The sequence below is a fragment of the Molothrus aeneus genome, chromosome 15, assembly GCF_037042795.1.
Source record: "Molothrus aeneus isolate 106 chromosome 15, BPBGC_Maene_1.0, whole genome shotgun sequence".
Classification (NCBI taxonomy): Eukaryota; Metazoa; Chordata; class Aves; order Passeriformes; family Icteridae; genus Molothrus; species Molothrus aeneus.
The window spans coordinates 2,854,932-2,880,963 of NC_089660.1; the positions used below are offsets into that span (position 1 = coordinate 2,854,932).

Genomic DNA, 26,032 nt, shown 5'->3' on the forward strand with positions numbered 1-26,032 from the left:
AGGCCACAGTTGGATCAACCAAATCCTTCTCTTTTCCAGGCTGAACAATCCCAGCTCCTTCAGCCAGAGAGAGACCAGAGGCCACTGAGCAGTGGGACAGAGAGAGAACCAGAGTGGGGCCAGGGCAGAGCCCAGCAAGGCAGGGACAGACAGGGAATTCTCTTTAATTGTCTCACGCTTGTGATCTGACCATAACACAGGGAAGGCATCTGACATTTTAGAGAACTTGCTCGTTTCAGCCTTTAATTTAAAATATCTAAACTTGAAATCTCCGGAAAGTCTCGTGAAGAGTTTCTACCCTACAGATCTGCTCTTCAAGGACTGTTCAACAGGTGCTTAAGGAATCCCAGAGTTGTGCTGCTAATCTGGAGAGCCATCACTGAAGGAATTGTGGTGCAAATGCTCAGTGGATGGTGAGTCTCCTTCCTTTGTGTGGTGCTCCGGGAAACGCAGGTCCTGCAGCTCTGATGGGATTAGTTCTGCCAGTGCTGATCCCTTCACTTGCTCCTGCCTTCACCTGGTGCACGTGGAGCAGCTCCTGCTTTTGGAAATGGGTTTTTAACAGGAATGTGCAGCTTTGCAGGTGCTTCCACACAGATATTCCCAACTCCTGGCCATGACTGAACAGAAAGCTGGGATGCTGGGATCAGGAGTGGCTGGAGGTGCATTGCCTGCCCAGTGAGTCAGGAATGCCCCAGTGCTACCAGACACCCTTGACCAGCTCCAGCTGTGACTTGGCTGGGAAACTTTATCCCTCTGTTCCCTGCACAGGGATTGTTGGGAAATAGCCACAGTTCTTGACATTGTTTTCAAGTGCAAATGGTCATTTGAACAACATGGGCTTATTTATGTGTTCATGTTTTTTCACAAGTGTGATAGACTTGAAGTCTGGTCCTGGAGCATGGAAGGTTTGAGGCTTTGGATGCTGTGGTGGTGGAACCAGCAATGTCCTTCACAAACAGGGCACTCCCTGCCTGACTCCAAAGTCCTGCAAACTTAGAGTTTCTCAGGATCCAACATCTGATTTACAGTTGGGGGATTACAGTGTATATTCATTCTAGAATTCTCCTATTCTGAAGATTGCAGAATACTTGGTGAATGTTTAAGTTTTCTTACTAGGCAGAATCTAAAACATTGAAATCAATAAGGGGAAAGGTCTGGATCATTCAAAACTCCAAATAATCTCTTGGGAGTGATGGGCTGATTCTGAATTGCTGGTAAGTTTCTTGGGCAATAACACAACAAATCCATTTTGGCTTTCCCTTTGCACCGAAGCTGTAAGTAAATGCTACAGGCAGACTCCAGAAGATGGAGGTAAGCCCTGCTGGGTGGAATTCCAGAATTCCCAGTGTTTGATTCCCAGCTTTTTCCTTCCAGCACGGCTGCCCCCATCACAGTCCCTGGGAGCCCTCTCAGGTGCCACTTGCTCTGAAGGAGCTGCCACATTCCAGGCTGGTGCAGGAGGTGGATGGACCCAATCTCCCCCGGGTTTAGAGGCTGAGCTGATCTCCAGGAGGGCTCTGGGCTGTCAGGTTGTTGTGGGACACTTCCTGCTCTGTCCTGACCCTCCAGCTGCTGCTCCCAAAACGCTCAGTGCAGCTCCAGGGAATCTGGGACGAGCCATCGCCTCGGAAAGGGGAGATGAGGAGAAAAGCTGCCATCCCTTCCTCTGTGTGAAATAAGCTGATTCAGTTTGTCAGAGTGAAAAACAGCCTGTGGGATAAGAATATCCTCACAGCTGTCTGTGCACTCAAAGGAACTGAAGGGGGTGAATCAGTGCTCTGAATACACCACTGAAAGTCTTCCTGCACCCCCGTGCTCTGATTGATGCTGTCAGATATCACCTGTTTTCATGGCACAGGAACTATAATTTCCTGACTTCTTGTAGGGCTTGTCAGAGAGACAATTTGATACTAAATGCTGGTTTGTTTGAATGCATCTCTCCCTAAGGGAAGCTGCCTCTGTCACTTTGTTTATGGAGCGTGGGAGACCATGTTCTGTTAAGGTTCCTCCACAAAATTTGCTGGTCCAAAGTTCTCAGTCCTCCTGGTATACATAAAATATAGAGATGCATTAAGTCAGTGCTTGATTGCATTTTTCCTCCTGAAATTTAATTTGGTGAGTTATGAAAGCTGAGATTAAATCCTCTGAGCACAGCACTGGTCAAGGATGACTGTGAGGACACTTTTTTGGGTTTGTATTATTCTTAATGTTTAAAATGGGTGCAGTTTTATTGCTGTCAGCTGTGGGATATTTTTTCATCCCAAAACTGAGTTGCTTTGCTTTTCATGGGAGTGAAGAACATTGGTTTTAAATGGCAGTGATGGGGCAGATGCAGTGGACACACACTGTGTGCCTCAATAACTTAGACCAGATCTGAAATCCATGGAAGGAGAGAAATGCATTAAAAAAAAAAAACAAACCAAAAAAATCTCTGCCAGCCTTGTCCAACCCAAGGCTTGAAAAGAATGTTTGCTTGGTGTAAATCACCATCTGACATCGCTGCTGACTCACAGAGCAGGATCAGTTTGCTCAGGGATTGTTCAGGCCTTGCTGTGCATTAAGTTGTCACTTTGGCCAAGTGTCACTTTGTAAGGCAATGCTTGTGGCTTTAAGCTGATGCCCAGTGCTGGGCTGGGTTGGGAGCACGTTCATGCCAAGTGTTTCTGAGTTTAAATGGGATTCCTGACGTGTCTGAGGCATTCTCCTGGAAGCAGCAGCAGCAGCCCCCAGCTCTGCTGCAGTGGGCCAGCTGTGCACGGACAGATGTTGCTCTGTACACACTGGCAAAATCAGCTCAGTTCATCTCAAAATCCACTCAGTGGAAAGGGAATTTGCTCAGGCGTTGCTTTTGCAGGGGGTGTCTGTGGAGGAATGTGAGGGCAGAACAAAGCAGTGACTGCTTCCATTTTCTCTGCAGAGGAGCAATCCATGGAGACAGAGCCGTGCTCTGCTCCTCTTCTGGCAGCATCCTGATGTCTCTGGGGGAGGGAGGGAGAGAGGGAGGAGGCAGTGCTCAGTGCCATTACAGGGTGGCCTTGCTGCTGAGAATCCCAGAACCTTTTGGGTTGGAAAAGACCTCAGTGTCCATTGAGTCACAGCTGTGCCCCATCCCCACCTTGTCCCCAGCCCAGAGCACTGAGTGCCACCTCCAGGGATGGGCACTCCTGCAGCCAGGTGTGTTGGTGGTCACACTTTGGCCTGGGATCCCCTTGGATCTCAGAGGAGAAGAAATTGTGAGCTTTCTGTGCCTGGTCTTGGATTATCTACATTAATGCTCAATCTGGGGATGATCTAGTGATTTTTGCATTTTACACCCTGCATGAGCCAGGATTCTTTGAGCATCTGGAGGGTTATGGCAGATAGGGCTGAACTTCCTCAGCTGTGTGTTCTCTCAGCATCTAACTGCACATTCCCCTGAATAGGAGACCTTTAATCTTTAATATCATAGTCTCTGCAGCCTAAAATTTGGAAAAGTTTCCCTGTCTCTGATTTGGAAACAAATACCGAGAACTTGCACATTTAGTTCATTTTTCATGTGGAAAATGAAATCAGTGTAAGCAAAGTCCTCACCTGCCTTCTGCTTCATCCACTTGGCTACCAGCCTTTCCTGCAAATCAGGCTGTGCATTCCGGTGTAATCTCAGGGCTCATTTGGTCTCCTTGTTTTCCCCATAGTTTTATTTCCAATTGGCAATCTGTTGAAATGCTGTAACACAAAGTTCTGCTAAGCCAGGGGTTTTGATCTCCTTGACGTGGGTTTTGTTGTAAAGCCCATGGATCTTCTCAGCGATTTGGAAATCTCTCCAGGGGAGGCTCAGGCTTTTATGTAACACGGTTTATAGTCTGCTAAATATTTTTATGCACAGCATGAAGAGATGGGAGAACTGGCTTCTCCTTATGAGTGGTGTGGAGGAAGGGATCCCATGTGTGTGGTTTGTAAAGCAGTGGGACCTGGGCAGGTTCACTGCTGTGAAATGCAGGTGCTGTTCCATTTTCTCTCTCTGCTGCCCCATGACTGCTCACACAATTAACTGAGAGTCAGGCCAAATGTTGAAAGAGGTAAGAAGAAGCTGAAGGCAAATTCATTGCTTTGACTTAGCAGAAGTCATGACTTTGTTTTTATAATGATTCCTGGTTACACTAATAAATGGTCCCCAGTGCCTTTTGTGCAGTAACCACATACTAATGAAATCCCTCACTCCAGTGACTTATTAAATATTCTGTGAAAATGAAGGTGATACAATAATTGTTTGTGCTACTGCTGAGGGTATAATTAACAAGGTTTGAGTGTAGCTGTTGTCAGAATGAGCACACTTTTCCCTGGTCAGTGTCAGAGTCCTACCTCAGATGTATTCATCCTTTGCAGTTCATCAAGGTACTGTTACACTTAATGAGCAATGGCCTTGCCTGAGTTGTGTTGAATTTTAGGGTAAGTTTAGGTGAGATGTATGGAAGGAATTGTTCCCTGTGAGGGTGGGCAGGCCCTGGCACAGGGTGCCCAGGGAAGCTGTGGCTGCCCCTGGATCCCTGGCAGTGCCCAAGGCCAGGCTGGACAGGGCTTGGAGCAGCCTGGGACAGTGGAAGGTGTCCCTGCCATGGCAGGGCCAGAATGAGATGATCTTTAAAGGTCCCACCCAATCCATTCTGTGATTCCATGAATTCTGTGGAATCATGTGAGTACTTTCCACTGCAAAGGATGCTCAGAGAAACCCAAATTTCCCCCAGCAGCAGAAGGGTGGGTTTTGTCAGGGAATCTCTGACCATGCGTGCAGCAATGTCCCAATGGCTCCTTCCTTCCTTCTCCTTGGCACGAGCTGTAGGCACCAAAAGCTTCCTAATTTTAAAAGGACTGTCAGGGCTCCTGGATGATGACGCATCGTTGGCCAAAGCAAAACTGAAACAATGGAATTCAGGAACCATGAGATGGAGGAGCTGCCCTTGCAGCACACAGCAAACACACAATGAGGTGCAGGCTGAAAGCTGGAATCTGGGCTATTTTTAACCAGACAGTTGCAGCTGTGGTGAAAAGCTGAGATGTTTGCTCAGGGTGATTAATACAGAGATAGTGGCCAGCTGGTAGTCAGTTCACACATGTGGAAAGGTGGGTGAAGAGCAGCGTGCAGCTAAAATAGCTGAACTTGACAGATCTGCAGAGAGATTTTAGGTGGCACTGATTTTTCTGCGTAGCAGCAGATCCTAAAAAGGATCTGAGCTGCATTTGCATCTGAGATCAAAGTGCTGGCAACGTGCTGTTGGGAAAAGTGGACAAAATGTGCCCCACGAGGTCTGTGTGTTTGCATTAGCAGGGTGGAAGCATTTCTGTGAGTACAGGTGCTGAGAAACCACTGCCTTGGCAGCCGTGGTGCCCCGAGGAGGCCGGAGGAAGGAAGCAGCTGCCAGCTGGCACAGGCAGCTCCTGCCCTGGCAGATACAGCAGCGAGTGTTCCTGCACAATGCCGAGACAGTCATGGAATGAACACGGGGCTCTTTGGGTTTGTGTGTGAGCATTCACTGGGGGGTTGTGGTGTGGGCAGCACTGCAGCTAAAGAAGGGATTTCTTTACCAGGGCTTTGGGATGGATGCACCTGGGGAAGTCTGTACGCCAGGACCAATTTTTAATGAAGCTTTTGGTTTTAATATCCCAAACTGAACTCACTGGCTGCTGCCTCACTGGTACAGTTGGTTAGTGCAGGTTTTGACAGAGGAGGGAGTCTGGGTTTGTGGAGGAGTGGAATTGAGAATTGTAGAATTACAGAATATCCAGAGTGGAAAGGACCCACAGGGATCATTGATCCAGCTCCTGTCCCTGCACAGCCCCAGAATCCCACCCCGGGCATCCCTGGCAGTGCTGTCCAAGCCCTCCTGGAGCTCTGGCAGCCTCGGGCCGTGCCCATTCCCTGGGGAGCCTGGGCAGTGCCAGCACCCTCTGGGGGAAGAACCTGTCCCGAATATAGGAGGTCACAGTTGATCTCAAGGCTCCTGACCCAGTGGTTGTGTCACCTAAACCTCCTTTTCAGCCCACACCCTTTGGAGCCTGTAGGAGATGCCCTTTTATAACTGGGTAACAACGAATTACTCTGTCAGGCCGTGCCTCTGCGAGTTGTTTTTCCTCGCTGGCGGCTGCATACGCGGCATGCCTTTAGCAGGCAGTGTGTACAAGGGCCGGCGACCCAGGGACGCTGGGCAGGCCGCGCTCGCTGCCGGCCGGAGCGGCGGCTCCGGGCAGCGCCGGTTCCGCGGGAGCGGCCGCCACCTGGCGGGGCCCGCCCGCACTGCGCCGGCCGGGCCCGGCGCGGGAACCGCTGAGGGGGGAACAGCTCCGGCATCAGCGAGTCCAGCCTGTGCCACATCCCCACCTTGTCCCCAGCCCACAGCACTGAGTGTCACCTCCAGGGATGGGCTCTCCAACCCTCCCTGGGCAGTGCCAGTGCCTGAGCACCCTTTCCATGGAGAAATTCCTGCTGATATCCACCCTGAGCCTGCCCTGAGCACCCTTTCCATGGGGAAATTCCTGTTGGTGTCCACCCTGAGCCTGCCTTGGTGCAGTCTGAGGCCGTTCCCTCTCATCCTGGATGCCCATCTGGCTGTCCCCTCCTGTCAGGGAGTTGTACAGAGCCAGAACTTCCCCCCTGAGCCTCCCTTTCCCAGCTCCTCCAGCTCCATTCCCTTCTCTGAACACACACAGGGACCCTCAGACTCTTCAAAGCCTGGGGAATGGCCACGGTTTGTTTTGCATCCATTCCCGAGGGCAACGCCATTCATGCTGCCAGTGCTGCTGAAACAATTAGGAAAAATAGGTGTTTTCATAGAATTTTTTATTTCTAATTTGCAAACTGAACTCTGGGAAGTAATCTGGAGCAGTATTTTAGTGACAAAGAAAACATCAGTGGGACTTGACGTAAATTCTTCCCTGTGAGGTCCCGGCACAGGGTGTCCAGAGAAGCTGTGGCTGCCCCATCCCTGGAAGAGTTCAAGGCCAGGTTGGATGGGGCTTGCAGCAACCTGGGACAGTGGAAGGTGTCCCTGCTCATGGCAGGGGTGGAACTTGATGGTGTTTAAGGTTTCTTCCAACACAAACCATTCCATGATTCTATGACTTGAGTTCTTCAGTGGTTTGAGAATGCCAGTTGTCACCATCCACCACCAAACAAACCCATGGCTGCAATGGGATACCAAGCACCTGCATGGGCTGGACAGACCCGCCAGGCATCCTTGTCAGTGTCACACATCTGTTGCTGCCTGAAGGACAAAAAGGTATTTGATGTTTCATTATTGTTCTGCACGTGGCTAGAGTGGGTACACTGCTTGGAGAGGAAATCCCTGTATCAATGCAGGTACTGCAGCAGCACCCACACCAAAGGGATGCCAGGGTTCCCCCGCTGTAGAGACAATCAAGACATCAAACAACCTTCAGCCCAGAGCCCCCTTACCACTGGTACAAACAGATCAATAACTTGCATGAAATATATCAATACGTGGCTTCAGGCAGCAGCAATGTGTGCTAAACTCTAGCACTGGACCCAGGGACAGGGGGACACGCAGCCCCTCAGTCCCCGGCTCCACTCGCCGACCCCCGGCTCCCCTCAGTCCCCGGCTCCTCTCACCAGCCCCTCGCTGCCCACTCAGTCCCGGCTGGTCTCACAGCCCTGGGCTCCTTTCACTGAGTTATCCCCAGTTCCCCTCACAGACCCCCAGCCCGACTCCTCTCAGTCCCCCATTCCCCTCATTGACCCCTGAATTCCCCTCACCGACCCCTCAGCCCCGGCTCCCCTCACCGCCCCTCTGTCCCCCGCTCCCCTCGCCGCCCCCTCAGCTGCGGCTCCTCTCAGCCCCCGGTTCCCCTCACTTAGCCTCAGTCCCCGGTTCCCCTCAGCCCCCGCTCCCCTCACCGACCCTCGTCTCTCCTCACTAAGCCTCAATCCCCGGTTACCCTCAAAGCCCCCAGCCCCTGTTCCCCTCATGCCCGCGGCCCCGGCTCGGATGGAGCGCGGCCGCCGCGCCCGCCCGCCCGTGCCGCTGGTGTACGTGAACAGCTTCGGTTCGCACCGCTGCGGCACCGTGATCCGCCTGGGCCGGGGCTGGCGGCAGAACCCCGGGCAGAGCCCCCCGGGCCGGGCCGGGGCCCCGAGGGCCGCCCCGGAGCCGCGGGCCCGGCGCAGTCCCCGGCCGGGCGGCAGCGGGAGGCGAGCGGGGAGCGGCGGCGAGGCGAGAGCCGGCAGCCGCACCAGCAGCGGTACGTGAGACCCCGGGACAGCCCCCTTGCGTCGGGCTCTCTGAGGGCTGGAGGTGGCTCAAGTGTTGTCTTGATTATACCAGGAATAGCGGGAACAGCAAGACCCGGGTGGGGCGGTGATTCTTCCCGTGTTCTGGGCACTGGCGAGGTCACACCTCGATTGCCGTGTCCAGTTCTGGGAAAGAGAGGGAATTAAAAGCTCCCAAAAGCCTGTTGTCTAATGTGTGGGTGCTGTGTAGTTTTGCAATCTGTTTTGTGGCGTTTGAGAGACGCTCACTTGCCCCATGGTTATAATGGAGTAAAGAAGAAGGGAACAAGCTGCAGGATGTAAAGTCACCTTAAGGTGACCAGCAATAAGGATCTCTGTGGAATCATAGAGTGGTTTGGGTTGGGAGGGACCTTAAAGACCATCCAGTTCCACCCCCTTCCTAGGGACACCTTCCACCAGACCAGGCTGTCCAGAGCTCCATCCAACCTGTCTTGGGCACTTCCACAGCTTCTCCGGACAACCTGTGCCAGTGATCAACATCTTCCTTAGGAACATATTGTAAATACTCAAAAAATGCTTTCTAAACTCTTTCCAGGTGACCCTCAAGAGGCTAAGGCTGACACCTTTGACTTTCCCATCCCTTCAAGAAACGTTGATAAAGCCATTAAACGAAAGAAGAAAAAGGTATAAAGTGTGGCAGCTCAATTAGCTGCCTTGGCATTTGAGAAAGCTGCTTGTTCTCTGTGTGTGAGAGCATGAGGGAGATTAAAAGATGGAATTGGTAGCCTGTTACCAAAAACCTTACTTACAGAAAAGAAAAAATGGTATTATCTTCCCTCTCTGGAGGCTTTAAAATTCTGGCTCTTATTCAATAAAGCACTTAAGTGTGTGCTTACCTTGAAAAATGAGAGTATGCTGTTGACTTAAAAAGCCTGTACTGAAATGCTTTGCTGGATTGGGGCCAGGGTGCAGCACACCTTGGGGTGAAACCCAGCAGGAAAAAGCTCTGCAGCTCCTCTTCCTCTCATGTTTAAACAAAGAAATCCCACGGGTTACAAATAAGTGAAGGCAGGAACCCGAGCTATTAACGCCATCCTTGGAGCAATGCAGAATTACTTTCTGCTTCACAAATGTGTTTCTGTTCCTGTTCAGTAGTTCGACAAATGCTTGAAATTTTAAGAGGAACATTTGTTAAGCAGTAACTCATTATGAGATCCTGTTATGTGTGAAGTACAAGTAATCAGCTGGACTAGAAGAGAGCCATGTCGTAGATACTTGATTTAAAAACAGCAAAATGCTACCAACTGCAGAGGAGCAGCTAATAACATCCTGGAATATGGCTCTCCTGGTGCATTGAGTAGTCTTCAAAAACATGAGGAATATATAGAATGTTTTAGCAATAAATGTCCTCAAGAAGGGAATTATCTTTAGATTTAAACAAGTTTCTCAGATGAGGTCCAGCAGAAGCCCAAACATCAGTGTGTCAACAGCCATTTCTGTTTGTTAGGCCACCTCTGCCTGAATGCTTTTGTCCACAATTCCAATTTAATCTTTCCAATGCACAAGTTTGAAACGTGCCCACTACGGACAGAGCTTTATGCCTCTAAAATAGAGGTTTTCAGCATCTATAAAACAAATTAATGTGGATTTGATATGAGATAGGCAAGAGCATTGCTATTCTGGAATCTCAGTTTGGGCCTCAGATGCTGCTGCTGAGGGACCACACGGGAAACTTTTTGCTCCTGGAAAACTACACAATCTTTTTTTGTCCCTCATTTTGGATGACTTTGAAAAAGCTTAATGGCTCTACACACGTTTTCATGAGCTTTGCTTATCTAGAAGGGCACTTCTCAAGTCCTGGATAAACACAAGAGTTCTAGGCAAGAAAGGAGGTGGAGATCTCATGTGAAAAATCATGGAGAAATTTATGTTTCTGACTTTTAAATAGAGGTGATTCTTCCAAATATCCCACATCCCTTTTTCTCTTCTTTCGCAGTCCTCAACAGAAAAATCCAGCTGGACTTCACAGTCATTGTGGGGAGTTCAAAGTTCTGCCCTAGAGATGTTTTAATGCAAACTTTTTATATGCTTCACATTTTATCTTTCAGTCCAAAGTCTGGCACAAGGTCTGGAAAGTGATTTCAAAAATGCTTGAGGAAAATGAAAGGTTCAGAAGTCGACTATTGACCTGCAGCCAGTTTGATGGAGAAGGTAGGAAATGAACTGCTAATGTTTTATTTTACTAGAGAAAACAAAATGTTAATACAAGTGAAGATCCCAACATTTAAGGTCCCTTCAGCTGGTTTTTTTTGGTAGTAGGTTTTACAACTCACAGATGGAATTCATTCCATACTTTAGGCACTTCCAGCTTTTTTGGAAAAAACCCTTTTGTTTCATGGAGGGTCTTGTATGTGTTAATTTGGAGGAAGGATGGTGGAAGTGTTTGCTGCAGCCTGACATTAAAGATATGTACATCAAACATCTGCAAGTTTTTCTGAACATGTGAAATACGTAATTAAACTTATTCACAGATGGGTCCAAGGCAGTAGTTGTATGAATAATAATTTATTTTTTCACGTAGGAAAATAGTGGTTGATTTCATACATACAATAAATAAATTAGATACTCCCCAAAGGTTGCTGTAACACAATTTAACAAAACCATGGAACATGTTCTCACTCTGTGCCCTGAATGCAGCTCTTTCATTACTGGAAAATGACTTGGGAATTAAAACTGGTGCTCTGCATTCAGCCAATTTCAATTAGAGGCATTGTAGCTGCTGCACAATTTAAGATAATACAGTGTATGCTTACAAATGGAATTGGAATTTCTGGCTTCACAGTTGGATGAATTATTAGGAAAAAGAATATACTAATCCATGAAGAGCTACCAGGAAAGTTTAAAATGCCACTTTCAGCCACAGCACTTTTTCTTCCCTTGCATTGGTGCTGATGGAAATTTTCCACATGGGGGCATGTTGGGGTGAATCCCAAAATGTAGGACCATTCCAGGCAGTGTCTGATTTGGTAAATGTTGGATTAGATTTCCACACACATGACAAGAAAATACACCCTCAGAAATCTTCTTCGTGAGAACAAAGAGGTGCAGTTCTGGTTCAGAACAGAAATCTCTACCCCAGTGGATATTATTGAATAGGAGAAATTCCACTAAAATATGCTTCAACAACTTCTTCTGCAATTGTTGTGCAAATATTCTGCATTGTGTGCAAAACCACTTCTTCTGTTGGCTTTAAACCCAATTCCTGATTAATTCTGGAATTACAACACAATATTAATTATTCATCATGTGCTATTCATATTCATATTCAAGGTTCCATTGGCCTCTGTCATATTTCTGTGCTAAGAAGTTCCAATGTAATAAACCTCTCCTCCCATGGAAGCTGTTCCATGTGCTTTCTCCCACAGCTGAGATCATTGCATTAGTGTGTGTGCAAAGCTATTCATGTATATGTTGGACACATATCTATGTGTAAGACACACACATCCATGGACATGCAAGACAGTGAATTTAAAAAAAATCTTCCTGGATTTGTCTGTTTGATTTCAAGAAAAAGAAGAACAAGTGTCAAGAAAAAAGGAGGAGAAATCTTTACTAGGTTATTAGATTTCAAGTTATTGTAAGAAAAAAACCTCAAATTCTGCTTATATATGATTTCCTGGCTGGATTTGCCATCTTACCCTAATGGCTGCTTTTCTGTTTGTGATGGATCACCATGTGCTGTTTAACCTTGGATTTATGGACAGGGCCTGTCCCCTTTTCAGCCACTCATTTCTTTTAGAGAAAGAGCATTTTCTTTATATATAATTTCCAGTGACTTGAAAAACCTCACCAACCAACCAATCCTCCTCCTCCTCCCCTCTTACTCTATTCTTTGTTATAATTTTACCCCCTTTCTCAGGAGCTTTAACTGAGAATCTCCTATTAAGTCCTATTTCAGTGAAAACCATCAATTCTAATACTTTCTTTCTAATTAGCAGATTTTACACAGCATCAAATCTAGGAGATAAGTCTGCTATTGATCTGAATTTTTCATTAATCAAGAAGCAAATGGAATAATTCTAGAAGCTATTTAGATAGGGATCAACAAGTCTGAATAAACTGGGTTCATTTTTATCTTCTTTTTTATTTTCCCTAGATTAATAAATCTAGAAAATTAATGCTGCATTTTATTGCCTCTATAAATAGGGGTTTTTTGAGAGAACAAAAGTCTACTTGAATTTTAATGCTACCTATTTACTCCTTGGAATGTTGCAATTAAGATTAGATTCCATGTGACTGCAAATGATGATTTTCCTGCACCTGATGTTCTCCTGCAGGCTCTGACAGCATCCAGAGGTCACAGAATGGGGCATACCTGGACAGGGTATGTAGACAGTCTATTAAAAGCCAAAAAAACCCCTAAAATATTAAATTAATAATACTAAAAACATGCACTGATCTTGTTTAATGTTACTCTAACAAGTGCCAGCTATATTCTAAAGTATTACTGACATTGAGCTCAAATATTTTCAAGATTTCAGATTTAGGGCCAGAGCAGCTCCATCCTCTCAGGGATCCTCTGTGCTTTGCCAGGGCAAAGGGAGGTTTTTTGCCTTCTTCTCGAGCTAAATCCTTCCCTGGTGCTCTAAAGTACAATCTGAAGAATCTGAACAGTCTTTATTTGCCCCACTTGATATAGAGACTTTTTTTAAATATTAATGGGAATGTACCAACTTGCTTTTATCACTCTTTTTCCCTCTAGGATGAGTCCATCTTTGGCTGGGTGTAGCAAGAAAATAAAGGAAGATTCAGCCCAAAAGGAAATAGAAACAAAGTGAAAGCTTTTATTTTGATCTAGTTCTTCCTGGAGTCAGTGCAAGACTGCAAAGTGACTTGAGGGAGCACAGGTTCTCTGTTGTTTGCTTGGTATTTGTGCTTCTGCTGTTTAAGAGGTTTGTTTTTACAGTGGCTTAAACAGCTCTGTTGCAAGATATTTATCTCAAGCCATTAAGTCTAGTGTTTCACTGAGCTATTAGTTTTAGAAAGCTTTTTAATGAGCATAATATTGTGACAGTTTTCTTGCAAAAGAATAGATACACATTTACTGTTGTCTCAGTATTTATATCTTTTATTTTTGTAGCTTGTCAGAATAATAAACACAAATTCAGTAAGGCAGAACTCCACACAAAACATAAACCCCACTTTCCTTTTTTCCTGGTTTGCATAAATTTGACTTTATGATATTAAAATATTACACAATAACCCTCTCTGTTCTTTCATCCATTTATACATGAATCTCAGCAAGTATTTGGAATATGAAACCAGGTGAATGTTTTCTCTCTCTGTTCATCCTGAGGCACATAATGGTACCATTACAATCAGGAGGTGTTGTTTATCTACCTGACTTCAATAACACAATATAATTTTCTTCTGTTCTGCAGCTTAATGCTTGAACCCTTGATTGACTGTTAAAGCCTTTTAAGCCAGCAAATTGTGTAAATGGAACATGAAAACTGCATAAAAATAGTTATGTATATGGGGTTCATCTGAGGAGTAAAACATTCACCTGTCACAATGAGACCTCCTTGCTTTCAATAAAAGGATTGTTTTCTCCTGCCATAATGTCTTGGTGTTTGCAGATATAATGACTGCAGTGTCAGAGTGTTGAGCTTTAATAACATGCTGGTGATGGTGTCATTAGGCAGCAAAGCACTTGGAAAGGTTTCATCTCTGTTTTCTTCATGGTAAAGCTGCAAGTGTGGAACTGGAATGCACCTTTTCAGGGACAGCTGCAGGTTCAAGGTTTTCTTCTGGTTTGTGGTTGGGTAATATTTGGATTTTACTTAAAATAGTTGACATTTCAGCTTGGAAAAGGAAATGAGAAAGCAAAGTATTCAATCAAGATGTGATCATTTTTCTGGCAGAACAAAAATGTCATAGTTCTTTGGTATTTTCAAAACACATGTTTAGAGTCACACGTGGGATTTTGGGATGGTGGGGGGGTGGGTTGAGGGTTTTTTTACTAAATGAGATGATCTCCGTGTCCCCACAGTTCCATCAATGAAATATTTGCACTGGGAATATTTAATTTATAATCCTGGTTTGTAAATTGTAGAGTTGTTGCTCTAACTTTTCTTTTCTTGTAAGTTGCAGCTGCAGTTGGTGCTTTACTGGCACAGACTTCAGGGGCCCTGGAAACACTTTTCTTCCAGATGCATAATTGCTACTTTAACAGGATAGATGAGGTGCATTAACCTAAATCTCTGCCTGAAGTTTAGCCAACACATTAAGATTCTTTGGATAAATACAGACCTCTGTCTGTGGGGCTGTTTTAAAAGAAATTATAAAAGATAAGTATGGCCTTAAATCATCCCTATATACCTCCTTCAGTCTAAAGGCTCTGTGTGGTGATGATGAGATAATTAATTGGTTGGGATCTACTAATCCAGACTTTCATTTGGCAGTACTTTGAAAGGCACTTAAATTTTTCAAATCACTTTGGGCCAGAACAGCTGTTGCACTGGGGAAAAACTGCTGATTCAGGTTTAATTTTTGACTTTTTGGGTAAAGAAGACTGGCTTTCTGCTGTAGTGACCAGATTTCAAAGGTGCAGTTGGGAACAAAGGTCATCAGAGCAGTTAAAGTGCTGGAAAAGGGGCCTGGAGAAGAACCCTGCAAACCAGATCACCACCCCAATCCACTCAGACCTCTGTGCATTCCTTTTTAATTTGTGTGATCATTTAAGTGTAAAATGCAAAAGAAATGTAATTGCAGTGCTGCATTAAAATATCTCCAAGTAAGTAATGTGCTCAACAAGGAGAAAAAGGGTTGGATAAACCTGAAAAAAAATCATTGAAACCCTCTTTGTTAAAAGGGGTGAGAAGTAAATAAAGGACCTTCAGGGCACTGGATCACAGAGTAGAGATTCAGAAAAGAACTGATTCTTCTCTGAAGACCTTAATCTTCACTGAGAGCCAAGAGCAAGTGTCACACTGTCCTGCTGTGGCTCCTGGGCAGCACTGCTTCTCCTTCACATTCTTCAAAATGCAGATCAGTTACCTGAAGTTTTTAATAACAAATCTCCCTTGGAGTGTGAACTGAAGCAGATGTGCAAATACAGAGGTCACACTTTGTCTTTGCTTTGCCCTGCTCTCAGTGCATAATTTACCTTCCTATACAGAACACAAACTCCAGCTTATTCTCAAAGTTTGACATTTCTTCATCTCAACTCTGTGAACAGTTGCCAGGAGATCTGAGGAGGCTCCTTGTGATACTGAGCTGGAAGGGAACAGCCAGGTCACACAGAGCAGCCAAAGGCATTGCTGCTGAATTTCTGGTTTTTGTAAATAATGGTGTCAGACACTTACCTCATGATCCAAAAGCTGGTCTGGACAAGCTCTTTTCCCTGTGTGTCATAAATACAAAAGACTTTGGATGAAGGTAAGAGTGGAGAGTAAAGCCTTTGGGGTTTGTATCACTGTTCCATGCTAGCTGGAGATTAATTGGTCCAAGTTCAGCTGGAAATAGCACACCCTGACATGTTTTGGTTGAAGTTATCCCATTTGAGGAGTTCTTGCCTGGTTCCTGGAGCAGCTCAACCAGGCAACTCTGCCTTGGAGCTCTCTGTCCAGGGCCTGGGGGCTCCAAACTCCAGCTGGTGACCCTGGGCTGCCCCTTCCAAAGGCTGTGAAGCTGAAAGCTGGCACGTTCTGGGAGCCTGAGCTCCACAGTGATTTCCATGGCTGGAAGCACTGGGAGCTTGGCTGAGGTCAGACTGCTGGAGCTCCTGCACTCCCTGCTGTGGGGCTGTGGCTCTGGGCAGCCTTGCCAGGGTGTCCTCAGCACCCTCTGCACAGGAGCCAGGGAGCTTTGGGAGCTCCCTCAGCTGCTCTGTGCTGCTGCTGCTGCTGCTGGGGACGATGTCACTGATCAGCTGCAGCCTTGGGAACTTGGGAATGGTGTTTTGGTGTTTCTGAAGTGACCCTTCTGGGAATTCTCAGTTTGTGGGCATTTTCAAAAGGGTTTGTTTCCTGCTTGATTTGGCCCAAAGCCACCAGTTGAGATAAAACCTCATTTCCTGCAGGCTGGAGGCTTGGCTTGCCCAGCAGCTCCTCTGCTCATGCCCCATCTTCTCTGGAGCTGGGATGGATCAAATTCCTGAGTCTCACCAAGTGAGGCTCTGCTGAGAGTCCCATGGCCTCTGAGGTTATCATAACTAGGCCATTACAACATAATCAATCACCAAGGTTAATAATATTTCACTGCTGATTCCTTCCATGAAAAGATTTCAGCTCTGAAGCAAAACTTGAGAGCAGGATGTGGAGTTTCCAACATGGTTTGATTTTGGGAAAGTAGAAGGTGACCTTTATCTTCACTGAACATTTACATCCAGTAAATGTCTTTGTCTTTAGGGCCCTCCCTGGTAGTCAATGTTCATGTTTTAACTTCAAAGCTCCTAATACAATTTTGCATGGACTCTGACTAAGGAATAGCCTTCAGCAGGCAGCTGAATTGTAGTTTTCTTTTTCTTTGGGAGGGGGAATTGACTGAAAGCAAATTTTGGGCATATATGACATTTTGCCTGTGCAGTAGGCCCTTAAATATAAAGCAAAACAGAACTTTGATTTATAGCTCTTGTGAATAACTCTCAGTGACATGGGCAGGTTTGTGTATTATGTTTCTTTTCATTGCATAAGCACTTATATAATTCTGATGGTTGGAATTTGCATAAAAACCAAAGCAGCCATGGATGGGTTTAACATCATGGGCTTTCCAGCAAACTGAAGCAGCAGCAGAACCTATGGTTTAAGAGGGGTTTTACTTTAGGAGGAAAAGAGCAAGTTTTATTGAAGTATATTAAGCCACAGTGGATTTTTAATAAATATTCACTGGAAATTTCTCACTCGTTAGTGATGGCATCAGACCCCTCTGATCTGAGGCAGAAAAATTCACATTTGAAAGCTTCAACCTAGGGAAAATTAATGTGGGTAGGTGCAGTTTCATTTTATTGGGGGAAAGTTCTGGAGGCCTCGAAGGGAAAAAGGAATAAGCCTTGATCCAGGAGGTGATCACCTCCTGGAAGATGCTGAGTGCTTTGACCTCCCAGTGACTGTGGCACCTCTCTTATCTGTTTCTTGAGCTGAATATGTGGAGCAGATTAAGAGAGGATCTCTCCTTCTTTCTCTAAATTTGGACTCCACATTTGTGTCTCACCCGAGGTGTTCAGCTGAGCTGTGGATGCTGCTGAGCTGGGCTGTGAACAAATCTGATCTGTGTCATCTCCCAGGGGTCAGGACAGGATCCCTCCATGCTGGGAATGTGTGAGATTTATTGCAGTCCTGCTTGAGGAGGGACAGAGGCAGATTGAAAGAAATGTGCAGGAAGGCTCAGGGTGGCACTGACAAATGTTCCCTCTCTTCCAGAATCTTTGTAATCTCCTGGATTTTGAAATGAGTAATAAACTAACATGGCTTTTAGTTTTTTCCCCTGTTCTGTATGATTGTTTTCTGGTTCCTACTGTGTGTGACAGGAAGTCAGTGGTGCTGGTGGAACTCTGTGGAATGGATGAACTCCTCACAGCAGTGACTAAGAGTAGTTAAACCCAGCTCAGAACAGACATGGTCACTTTTTACACCTCCTTGTATTTAAATTCCTTCAGCTACAGAAAGGGTAAAAAATTTTAGTATGATGCTAAGTTGTCTGTGATCTCCCAAGGACAAGAACACTGTACTGGTTTTCACTGCTGTGTTGGACTAATTTTGACATGAACTCAGGTGAAAGTTTGAGAAACAAACACAGTCTCTTGGTAGAACAGTCTGAGGTGGATGATGTTACTCTCGGATTGCCCTGTCATGGCTTCCTGAAAACTTGTCCTCACTCAGTGCCTTTAAGTTTTGTATTTTCTCTTCTTAGTAACCTCTACTTCCTGTTCACACATTTTCCAGTGCTTTCATTGAAAGCCTGGTCCCAGATTTTCAATGTATGAAACCAGATAAAATATTGTTCCTTCTACTAATGAGCAGGAACGTTATAGAGAAAAATGCTTGGTGTGCAGGAAATGTATTTTATGAAGTGAGACAACAAGTGTTTCATAGATCAAGGAGCAAGTGAGTAGAATAATATTCATTAACATTGAAGAGAAGTTAATTTATGTGTTCAGGCTTGAAGTGGGGAGAGGCTGAACTGTGCTGTGACTGATGTTTTGTTTACAAGCTGCAATGAAATGAAATGTTTATACCCAAGCCCTGTTACCCTCCTTTCTTCCTGGGCTCAGCTTCACTTGGGCTTCACCTTGGGCTTCAGGGGGATCTCAGCTTTGGCACCTGGAGCATCTCCTTCCCCTCCTCCTGGGTGTCTGCAGAGCTGTTCCTCTCACACATTCTTACTCCTCTCTCCTGCCTGCAGCTGTGCAGTTCTACCCTTAAATCTATTTTCCAGAGGTGTTACCCCCTTGGACCCACTCTGGGGACATGGGGGAAGCTTCCAGCAGCTTCTCACAGAAGCCACCCCTGCAGCCCCCCTGCCACACAAACCCAGAGCATTAATAATTGTGGGAGACTTATGAAAGGAATAAAGAGAGGCATATATTTTTGTTGACAGAAGAAATATATTGTTTATTCCTCTGGAGTCTCCTGTTGCTCATATTGCTGCTGTGTCTTATTGCCTGTCACTGAGCTGTGCTGTGTGGGCGGAAATGTCAGGCTCTGAATTGGCTCTGTAAGAAAATCTGTGTGTTACTCTGATTTCTCATACTCACTTGGGCTTGCTTTAATGTTGTCCCTACAGAATGTTCACTTTTAGCATCTTGCTGGCAACTTCAGACATCTATTTCTGCCGTGAAGCATCCTGCTAAGTAAATGTACTCCTGGTAGTGTCTTTGTTTGTTTGTTTGTTTGTTTGTTTGTTTGTTTGTTTGTTTGTTTGTTTGTTGTGAGAGAGGGATTTTGCAAAGAAGTATTTTCAAACTGAAATGGGCCACACTGACCTGAAGTAGTCACAGGGCTGTTCAGTCTCGTGGAGGAAATGGAAGTTACTGGATGTAATTCCAAGGGAGGCTTTGGAGATCTCTCTGCTCATCTCCCTCCACCACACTGCCAAAATTCTCAGATGGTGCCAGTGAAGAAGGTTGCTTAAAATGTGCTTGCACCCTGAAAAGTCAAAAGGTAAAAGCAGCATCTGCTCATTTTTCACAGGGTCTTGCTGCTGGCACTCAGAAGTAGAAGGCTTTTGGGAGAAAAGTGGTTCCTGGTGCCAGCGCTGGAGTGCTGGCCATGCTGAGCTGGGTTCTCTGGGTCACATGGAATATCTGCAGCAGAGCTGAGCTCTGGTTTTAGTTATCAGGAGATTTGCAGCTACAGGAAAGGTGTTTGTCAATGGGGGCACTGCACAAGAGGCAAGGGGATTCCTCTCATTGCCCCTTAGGTTTGTTACCATGAAGAGTATTCAGGCATAACCAAAAAAAGTTAATATATTAAACTCTGTGAGTTAAACTGAGTAGAGGTGTGGAACAAGCAGGTAACCTTATTTGCAATCTTATTTTTTCATGATGCAACCCCAGTTTCCATGGGTTTGCACAGGTGGCTCTGGAGATTTCACATCACTGTGTTTGTGAAGTGTTGCTTAAGACCTCTCTGAAGTCAGAGCAGCAGCTTAGGTGTCATTAATGTAATATTTTGGCTAAGCAGGATATTCATTGCCAGTGTTGACGTGAATGAAAATTATTTGGCATTTAGATCACAGGATGCATTTGAAAGCTATGAAAGACATCACTTTGCATTTCAACAGAGCCCTCAAGTTGGTAATTACCAGATAAAGGTGGAAAACCCCAATGCCATTTTCATGGAGTTGCAATGCAATGTTTCCTTTGCATTATGTAATAATTTTTCCTATTGCCTCCATTAAAAATAGCCATTTTGCTGACAGAGGAGCTAGGGTAGTTCAAATCCATATGTTCAATGGGAGGTAAGTATAGATCTTGTGGAGGGTGAAATCACTTCAGATCCTATAATGTAATATACTGGAATTTGGGGAAAGAGTTGCTGTAATTGCACTGTCTTGGTTGGAGCACCTGCCCCTCTGGGAGAGGCTGATGGAGCTGGGATTGCCAGGCTGGAGAAGCCTCTTCTCAGCTGTGCCCAGTGACAGCAAAAGGGACAAAGGGACTGAAACACAGGAAATTTCATTTAAACATGAGAAAATCTACTTTACTGTAAGGGTGACTAAACACTGGAACAGGTTTAATCCCAGAGCATTTGTGTCTCCACCCATGAGAGTTATTCAGAACCCAAGTGGAAACAGCCTCCTGTCCTTGCTGTCCCTGCCTTGGGCACTAGGAGCACCAAATGCTCTGACAGGGTCAGGGTCTGGGATGAGACCAAACTTCTGGCATCACTTGCAAAGTGTGGGCTCTTGGGTTTTCTTACAGCCTCCACATTTTGAAGGTCCTCCTGATCATCCTGGGCCAAACCAGCAGAGAGACATGAGAAAAGGACTTTGCAGGGTGCATAACTTCCTGCATCTCTGCACAGATCCTATCCCAGGTGGGCATGGATGGCTGATTTCTGGTATTACTGCAATATTTAAGCATTATATCACAGTAATTTAATCAGTAATCCTTAGTGAATGGGTTTTTTACATGCTTCCTCAGACCTATAGAGCCTAAATGCTACTTTCCCTATCTGTGGGATGCAGCCTGCCAGCTTTCTTTGTAGGCATCTCTCCCTGGTCTGCTCTGCAGCAGCCTGGAGCTGTAATTTCAGTGGAAATCTTGCTCAGTCTTGAGCTGAACACACTTCTGATGGATCAAATCTAAGGGGATCCTTGCTTAAGAAATGATTCCTGAATTTCCTGAATGTGAACTCCCTTCTCATGTGAGTGATTTTTTTTCGCCCAGATATTCTGAGAACATCAAAAAACTACCTGCCAAAAATTTGTAACACTCCAAGCAAAAGTTGTTCAAGGTTAAGTTGTATTTGTAGAACCCAGAAAAAAACCTCTTGGGTGAAATTTACTGTAGAAGTTTGGCTTGATCCAGAAATGTGATCGAGAAAATTCCAACTCAAGCATGAAAAACTGGTGAAACTGTTGGAAACAGGGTCTTTAATGGGCCATGTAAGGTGATGTTAGTAGCAGGTAGTCTTAGCTGCCCTTCTCTACTCCCTTCTCTCAGCTATTCCCTCTGTACTGTGAACAAGCTCTACCACTGCAGTCAGCACTTCCCGTCACTCTGCCAAAATACAGCTTTAAATGAGTTTTCACAAGTCAATTCTAAAAGGCTTTATTATGGAAACAGTTCACGCCTTCAAGGAGTATATTTAGGTCTCATGAAAAATGCCAAGTTTTGAGCTCTGGAGGCAAATTCTAAATTTATAAACAAATCAGGCTGAAGTCATCCCAAAGTATCCCGTGTCTCCAGGAGGAGTGCTCACCCTCCCACTGCAGGAGATGGTGGCTGTGGTCCTGTCCTGCCATGCCAGCATTTGAGAATCACAGAATCCCTAAGGCTGGAAAAGACCTCCAAGATCATTGAGTCCAGCCATTAACTCAGCACTGCCAGGTCTGTTAAACTGTCAAACGATTTTTGAACACCTCCAGGGATGGTGATTCCACTGCTGCCCTGAGCAGCCTCTCCCTGGCCACCCTTTCAGTGAAGAGATTCTTCCTAATGTCCAATCTCTTTCTAATGTCCAATCTCAACCTGCCTTGGTGCAACCTGAGGCTGTTTCCTCTCATCCTTGTTGGCTGGGAGAGGTGACTGACCCCAGCTGGCTCCAGCCTCCTGTCAGGTACTGAGTGGGCACAGGGGAGGGTGCCTGAGGGTCAGGAAGCTGAAAAAGGGATTGGGAAACCTTCCCTGTGGGGACAGGGTGAGAAAATTGGGATGTTCAGCCTGGAGAAGGTTGTGTGGAGACCCCAGAGCACCTTCCAGTGTCTGAAGGGGCTGCACGGAGAGGGATTCTGCATCAGGAACTGGAGTGACAGGACAAGGGAGAATGGCTTCACACTAAGAAAGGGGAAATTTAGGTTGGATATTGGGAAGAAATTGTTCCCTGTGAGGGTGGGCAGGCCCTGGCACAGGATGCCCAGAGCAGCTGTGGCTGTCCCTGGATCCCTGGCAGTGCCCAAGGCCAGGCTGGACAGGGCTCAGAGCAACCTGGGACAGTGGAAGGTGTCCCTGACTATGGCAGAGGGGGAACCAGGTGATCTTTAGGGTTCCTTCCAACCCAAACCATTCCACAATCCCATGTCATTGTGTGACACCCACACACAATGGAACACGCTCCTGTTGTGAAGGCCACAGAGCTCAAGGACCAGACGGTGACAGCAGGGCTCTTGTCGCCGTGAAGCCGCCCAGCATCACCTCCGCCGTGGAGCTGCCGGTGCCCGGGCAGTGCCGTGGAGCTCTCCGTGCCCGGGCAGTGCCGTGGAGCTGCCGGTGCCCGGGCAGTGCCGTGGAGCTGTCGGTGCCCGGGCAGTGCCGTGGAGCTCTCCGTGCCCGGGCAGCGCCGTTGAAGTGTGGCGGGTGCCGGTGCCCCCTCCCCGGCCATGGCGGCACAGCCGTTCCCACACGCGCGCGGCCTGCAGGGGGCGCCGTGCGCTGTGCGCGCGGTGCGGCCGCCAGGGGGCGCGCGGGGCCGCGGCCAATGGCGCTGAGGGCGGAGGGGCGGTGGAGGTGGGGGGGGGAAGGAGCCGCCGCCCCGCCCGCCTCAGTCACCGGCGGAGCCGCAGCGAGCGCAGCGCTGTCCCTTCAGCACCGCTCCCCCCGCGGACACCGCGGGCTCCACACCGGCCCCGCCGCCGCCTCTCGCCGCCTGCTTGGCAGTAAGTAACGCAGCCGCGCCCGCAGAACCCCCGCCCCGACCGCCGGCGCTGCCGCTCCCGGGGAGATGGGATGGGGGACCCCCCGAGCGCTCCGGGATATGCAGCGGAGGGTGTTCTGAACTTTCAAGGGGGGCTGCAAAAATGGGAGAGGGGCATCAAAAACCCTCCTGGGCTCAGTGCGAGACGCGCCGTGTCCCCGTGTCCCGCTGCGTGTCCGTGGTGGTGGCGGTGCCGGTGACACTCCCGGTGATGCTGGTGACATTCCCGGTGGTGCTGGTGACATTCCCAGTCGTGTTGGTGGCATTCCCACCAGTGCCGGTGGCTCTCCCGGCGCTTTGGGATCCGCCGTGTTTGGGCTGACAGCGAGGGGTTTAAAGGCTTTTTGTGGGATTTAAAGGTTTTTTGTGGTGTTCAGAGGGTGCTGGTGACGTTTAGAAGGCGCTTGTGGGGTTTAGAGGGTGTTTGTGGGGTGGCTGTAGTGAAGTGACATTCCCTGTAACCCAGGCACCTGAACCCAAAGCGAGCAGGGCAAGGCAGGAATTGTCGCCTTCCCCCTGCCCCGGTGACATTGCTCATCTCCCCCGGTTTCAGGTCTGGAAAGCCGGCTGCAAGGATGGTGAAGCTGGGGAGTAATTTGAACGACAAGAACAACAAACCACCATCCAACGAAGATGGTTTTCAGACAGTTCCTTTGATCACGCCTTTGGAAGTAAATCACCTGCAGTTCCCGGCTCCGGAAAAGGTAAAACAAAATCAGAATGTGCTCCTGCATGGTTGTGCACACGAACGTGCCCCTGGCTTGTCACTGGGCTCTGGTGATGGGAATTGTGGCACATTTATTCAATAAATAAACAGGGGTTATCTTTCACTGTGTGTTTATCTGCTTAAACACGGCAAATAGGCACGCAGCAGTCGCCCAGTGCCCTCCCTCCTCAAAAAGAACCCTAAATATTCCTAAATACAACGGGGGAAAAAAAGCTTGGTGTGTTTCTCTTGCAAGTGCTGGGGAAACTGAGGAGCAGGGTGCAATCTGTTATTATCAGTAAGATTAATGGCCTGCTTTGAGAGGAGGTAATGTGATAACTCTGCCGAAATAAGCAGCTGTTTTAATTATCCCAGTTAAGCTCCGTTTTCTTCTCTGTGGCTTTGAAAAGCTGATTTGGGCACTGAGGATGCTGATTTCTCTGGCGAGAGTGGCTGAGTTCCTGGGGCACAGCTCAGGGACTCGTTTGGCCCCGAGCAGGGGACATTGTTCTCCCCTGCCCTCTCAAGTCTCTCACACCTGAATGCAGCACTAAAACCCCCAGGAATGTGCGATTGGCTGCGGGGTTGTGTTGGGATTTTTTGGCTGCAGCGTGAACTAGGAAATCTTTTGTCTACATCCCCGTGGGGATGATGCATATCAGTATAACCTGGTGAGGACATGATGAGACTGTAAAAATCCGTATTCCCCAACAGCCCTCACCAAAACAAAGCCTGTCTGCAATGTAGTTCCCAGATACCACAGAGGTGGAGCCAGCCCACCCCAAGGTACAGACAGAATGATTAGATCTTGCAGGATAATGGAATAACAGCAAAATTAACACTGACGGTTATTGAGCATATATCCTGCTTTTACCGTGGTACAAAATGAATTTTCCCTAAATACATTAGGAAAACATGGTGATGGATGTGATAAACCTGTCTAGGTAGACAAACCGTGTTTATTTTAGGATAGAGCTGACTCAACTGCCTTGACATCCTGGGAGCCAGAGCTGTGCCAGACAAAGGAACTGGTCCCATTCTCCACGTGCCTCATGGCAATCAGGAGCAACTTGGCTTCGTTCGGGAGAGTTGGACTTCTGTGAATTGCTGTGAAACAGAGGCTAAGCCAGCCCTTCTCTGTGACTCTGATAAATGAGATTAAGCAAAATAATTCGGGCGAAGCAATATGATTTGTCATAAATGTCTGAAAAGTTTCGGGGAACCGTAGGTGTGTAAAAGTTGCTCCTTTGATGCCAATGCAAAGGGCTCGTTGAGATCACCCAGTGTCACATGGCAATGTGGAACTTAAATGACTTGTGGAGCAGGTGAGACATGGATTACCCGACAAAGATCTTTCCAAGCTGATCGAGTGGTAAGAGTGTGTTCCAGTTGCCTGTTGGTGAGCAAACACTGGCGTGGATCAGTGTGGTGTGATTCCTTGCTGATTTTTCTGTTCAAACATGCCCACATCAATAATTCACGTGTTGTTAGGTTACATTACCTTCATTAGCATATATTACTGCCAATGCATCTACCAACATCCATATTTTTCTTTGCTGGAAGTGTGGGCTGTATCTCCGGGCGTGCTGAGCGTGATTCAGAACTCATTAGAGTCAGAGCTATTGATTTCTGCAGGCTGTGGTTCATCTCCTCCGTGCAGCAGGCCCGCAGTTAACAGGCTGGAAATCCCTTCACCAGGAGGAGAGGTTATTTATGATAAAAGCAAAATAATTCACCACCTGTTTCCTTTGCTCTCTGTAGAAGGGGTTCTGGTGGGGTGAGTTCACCCCGGGGCAGAGGGGCTGTTGAAAGAGCTGCTAATAAGGAGCTGAGCCTCAGGTGAAAAGCTTGGGCAGAGGTTAAGTGAGAGGGGCAAATTGCAGCTTTGTTCTTGAGAAAGCAAAGCTGCTGCTGAATTCAGGCAGGCTGTCACCTTGGGGAGGAGTGGACGTGGCCTTCAAGTCTTTCAGGGTATGTTCTTGTTTGGACTTGCCTTGCTGTCAAGAGACTGGGTTAAGAAAACACCTAAAATTGACTTTTCTCCCCGAGCAGTTGATTTTTAGCCGGGGAGAATGAGATCTTGAGGGTTCCTGTGCCTGGTGCATGGGATGCTGCAGGAGCCAGCAGAGCCCGACGAGCCGCGGTGTCACCTGTGAGGGACAGCTCTGGTGTCACCTGTGAGGGACAGCTCCGGTGTCCCCTGTGGGGGGAGAGCTCCGGTGTCCCCTGTGGGGGGAGAGCTCC

At 47.0% G+C, this 26,032-nt stretch overlaps 2 protein-coding genes across 2 annotated transcripts in view; both read left to right on the top strand.

Annotated features, from left to right (window-relative positions):
* The first annotated feature begins 7,961 nt into the window (after positions 1–7,961).
* On the top strand, positions 7,962–13,828 carry C15H5orf47 (chromosome 15 C5orf47 homolog). Its single transcript, XM_066560345.1, has 5 exons — positions 7,962–8,235; positions 8,820–8,908; positions 10,333–10,435; positions 12,562–12,608; positions 12,987–13,828. Exons 1-5 carry the CDS (start codon positions 7,962–7,964, stop codon positions 13,011–13,013), a joined length of 540 nt encoding a protein of 179 aa, XP_066416442.1. The 3' UTR covers positions 13,014–13,828.
* Positions 13,829–22,913: 9,085 nt separating this feature from the next.
* NSG2 (neuronal vesicle trafficking associated 2) overlaps positions 22,914–26,032 on the top strand; it is a 32,337-nt gene continuing 29,218 nt past the window's right edge. The window contains exons 1-2 of the mRNA XM_066559950.1: positions 22,914–23,044; positions 23,636–23,786. Of these exons, the coding sequence (XP_066416047.1) occupies positions 23,658–23,786 (129 nt within the window). The 5' untranslated portion in view covers positions 22,914–23,044; positions 23,636–23,657. The remainder of the gene's footprint in view (positions 23,045–23,635; positions 23,787–26,032) is intronic.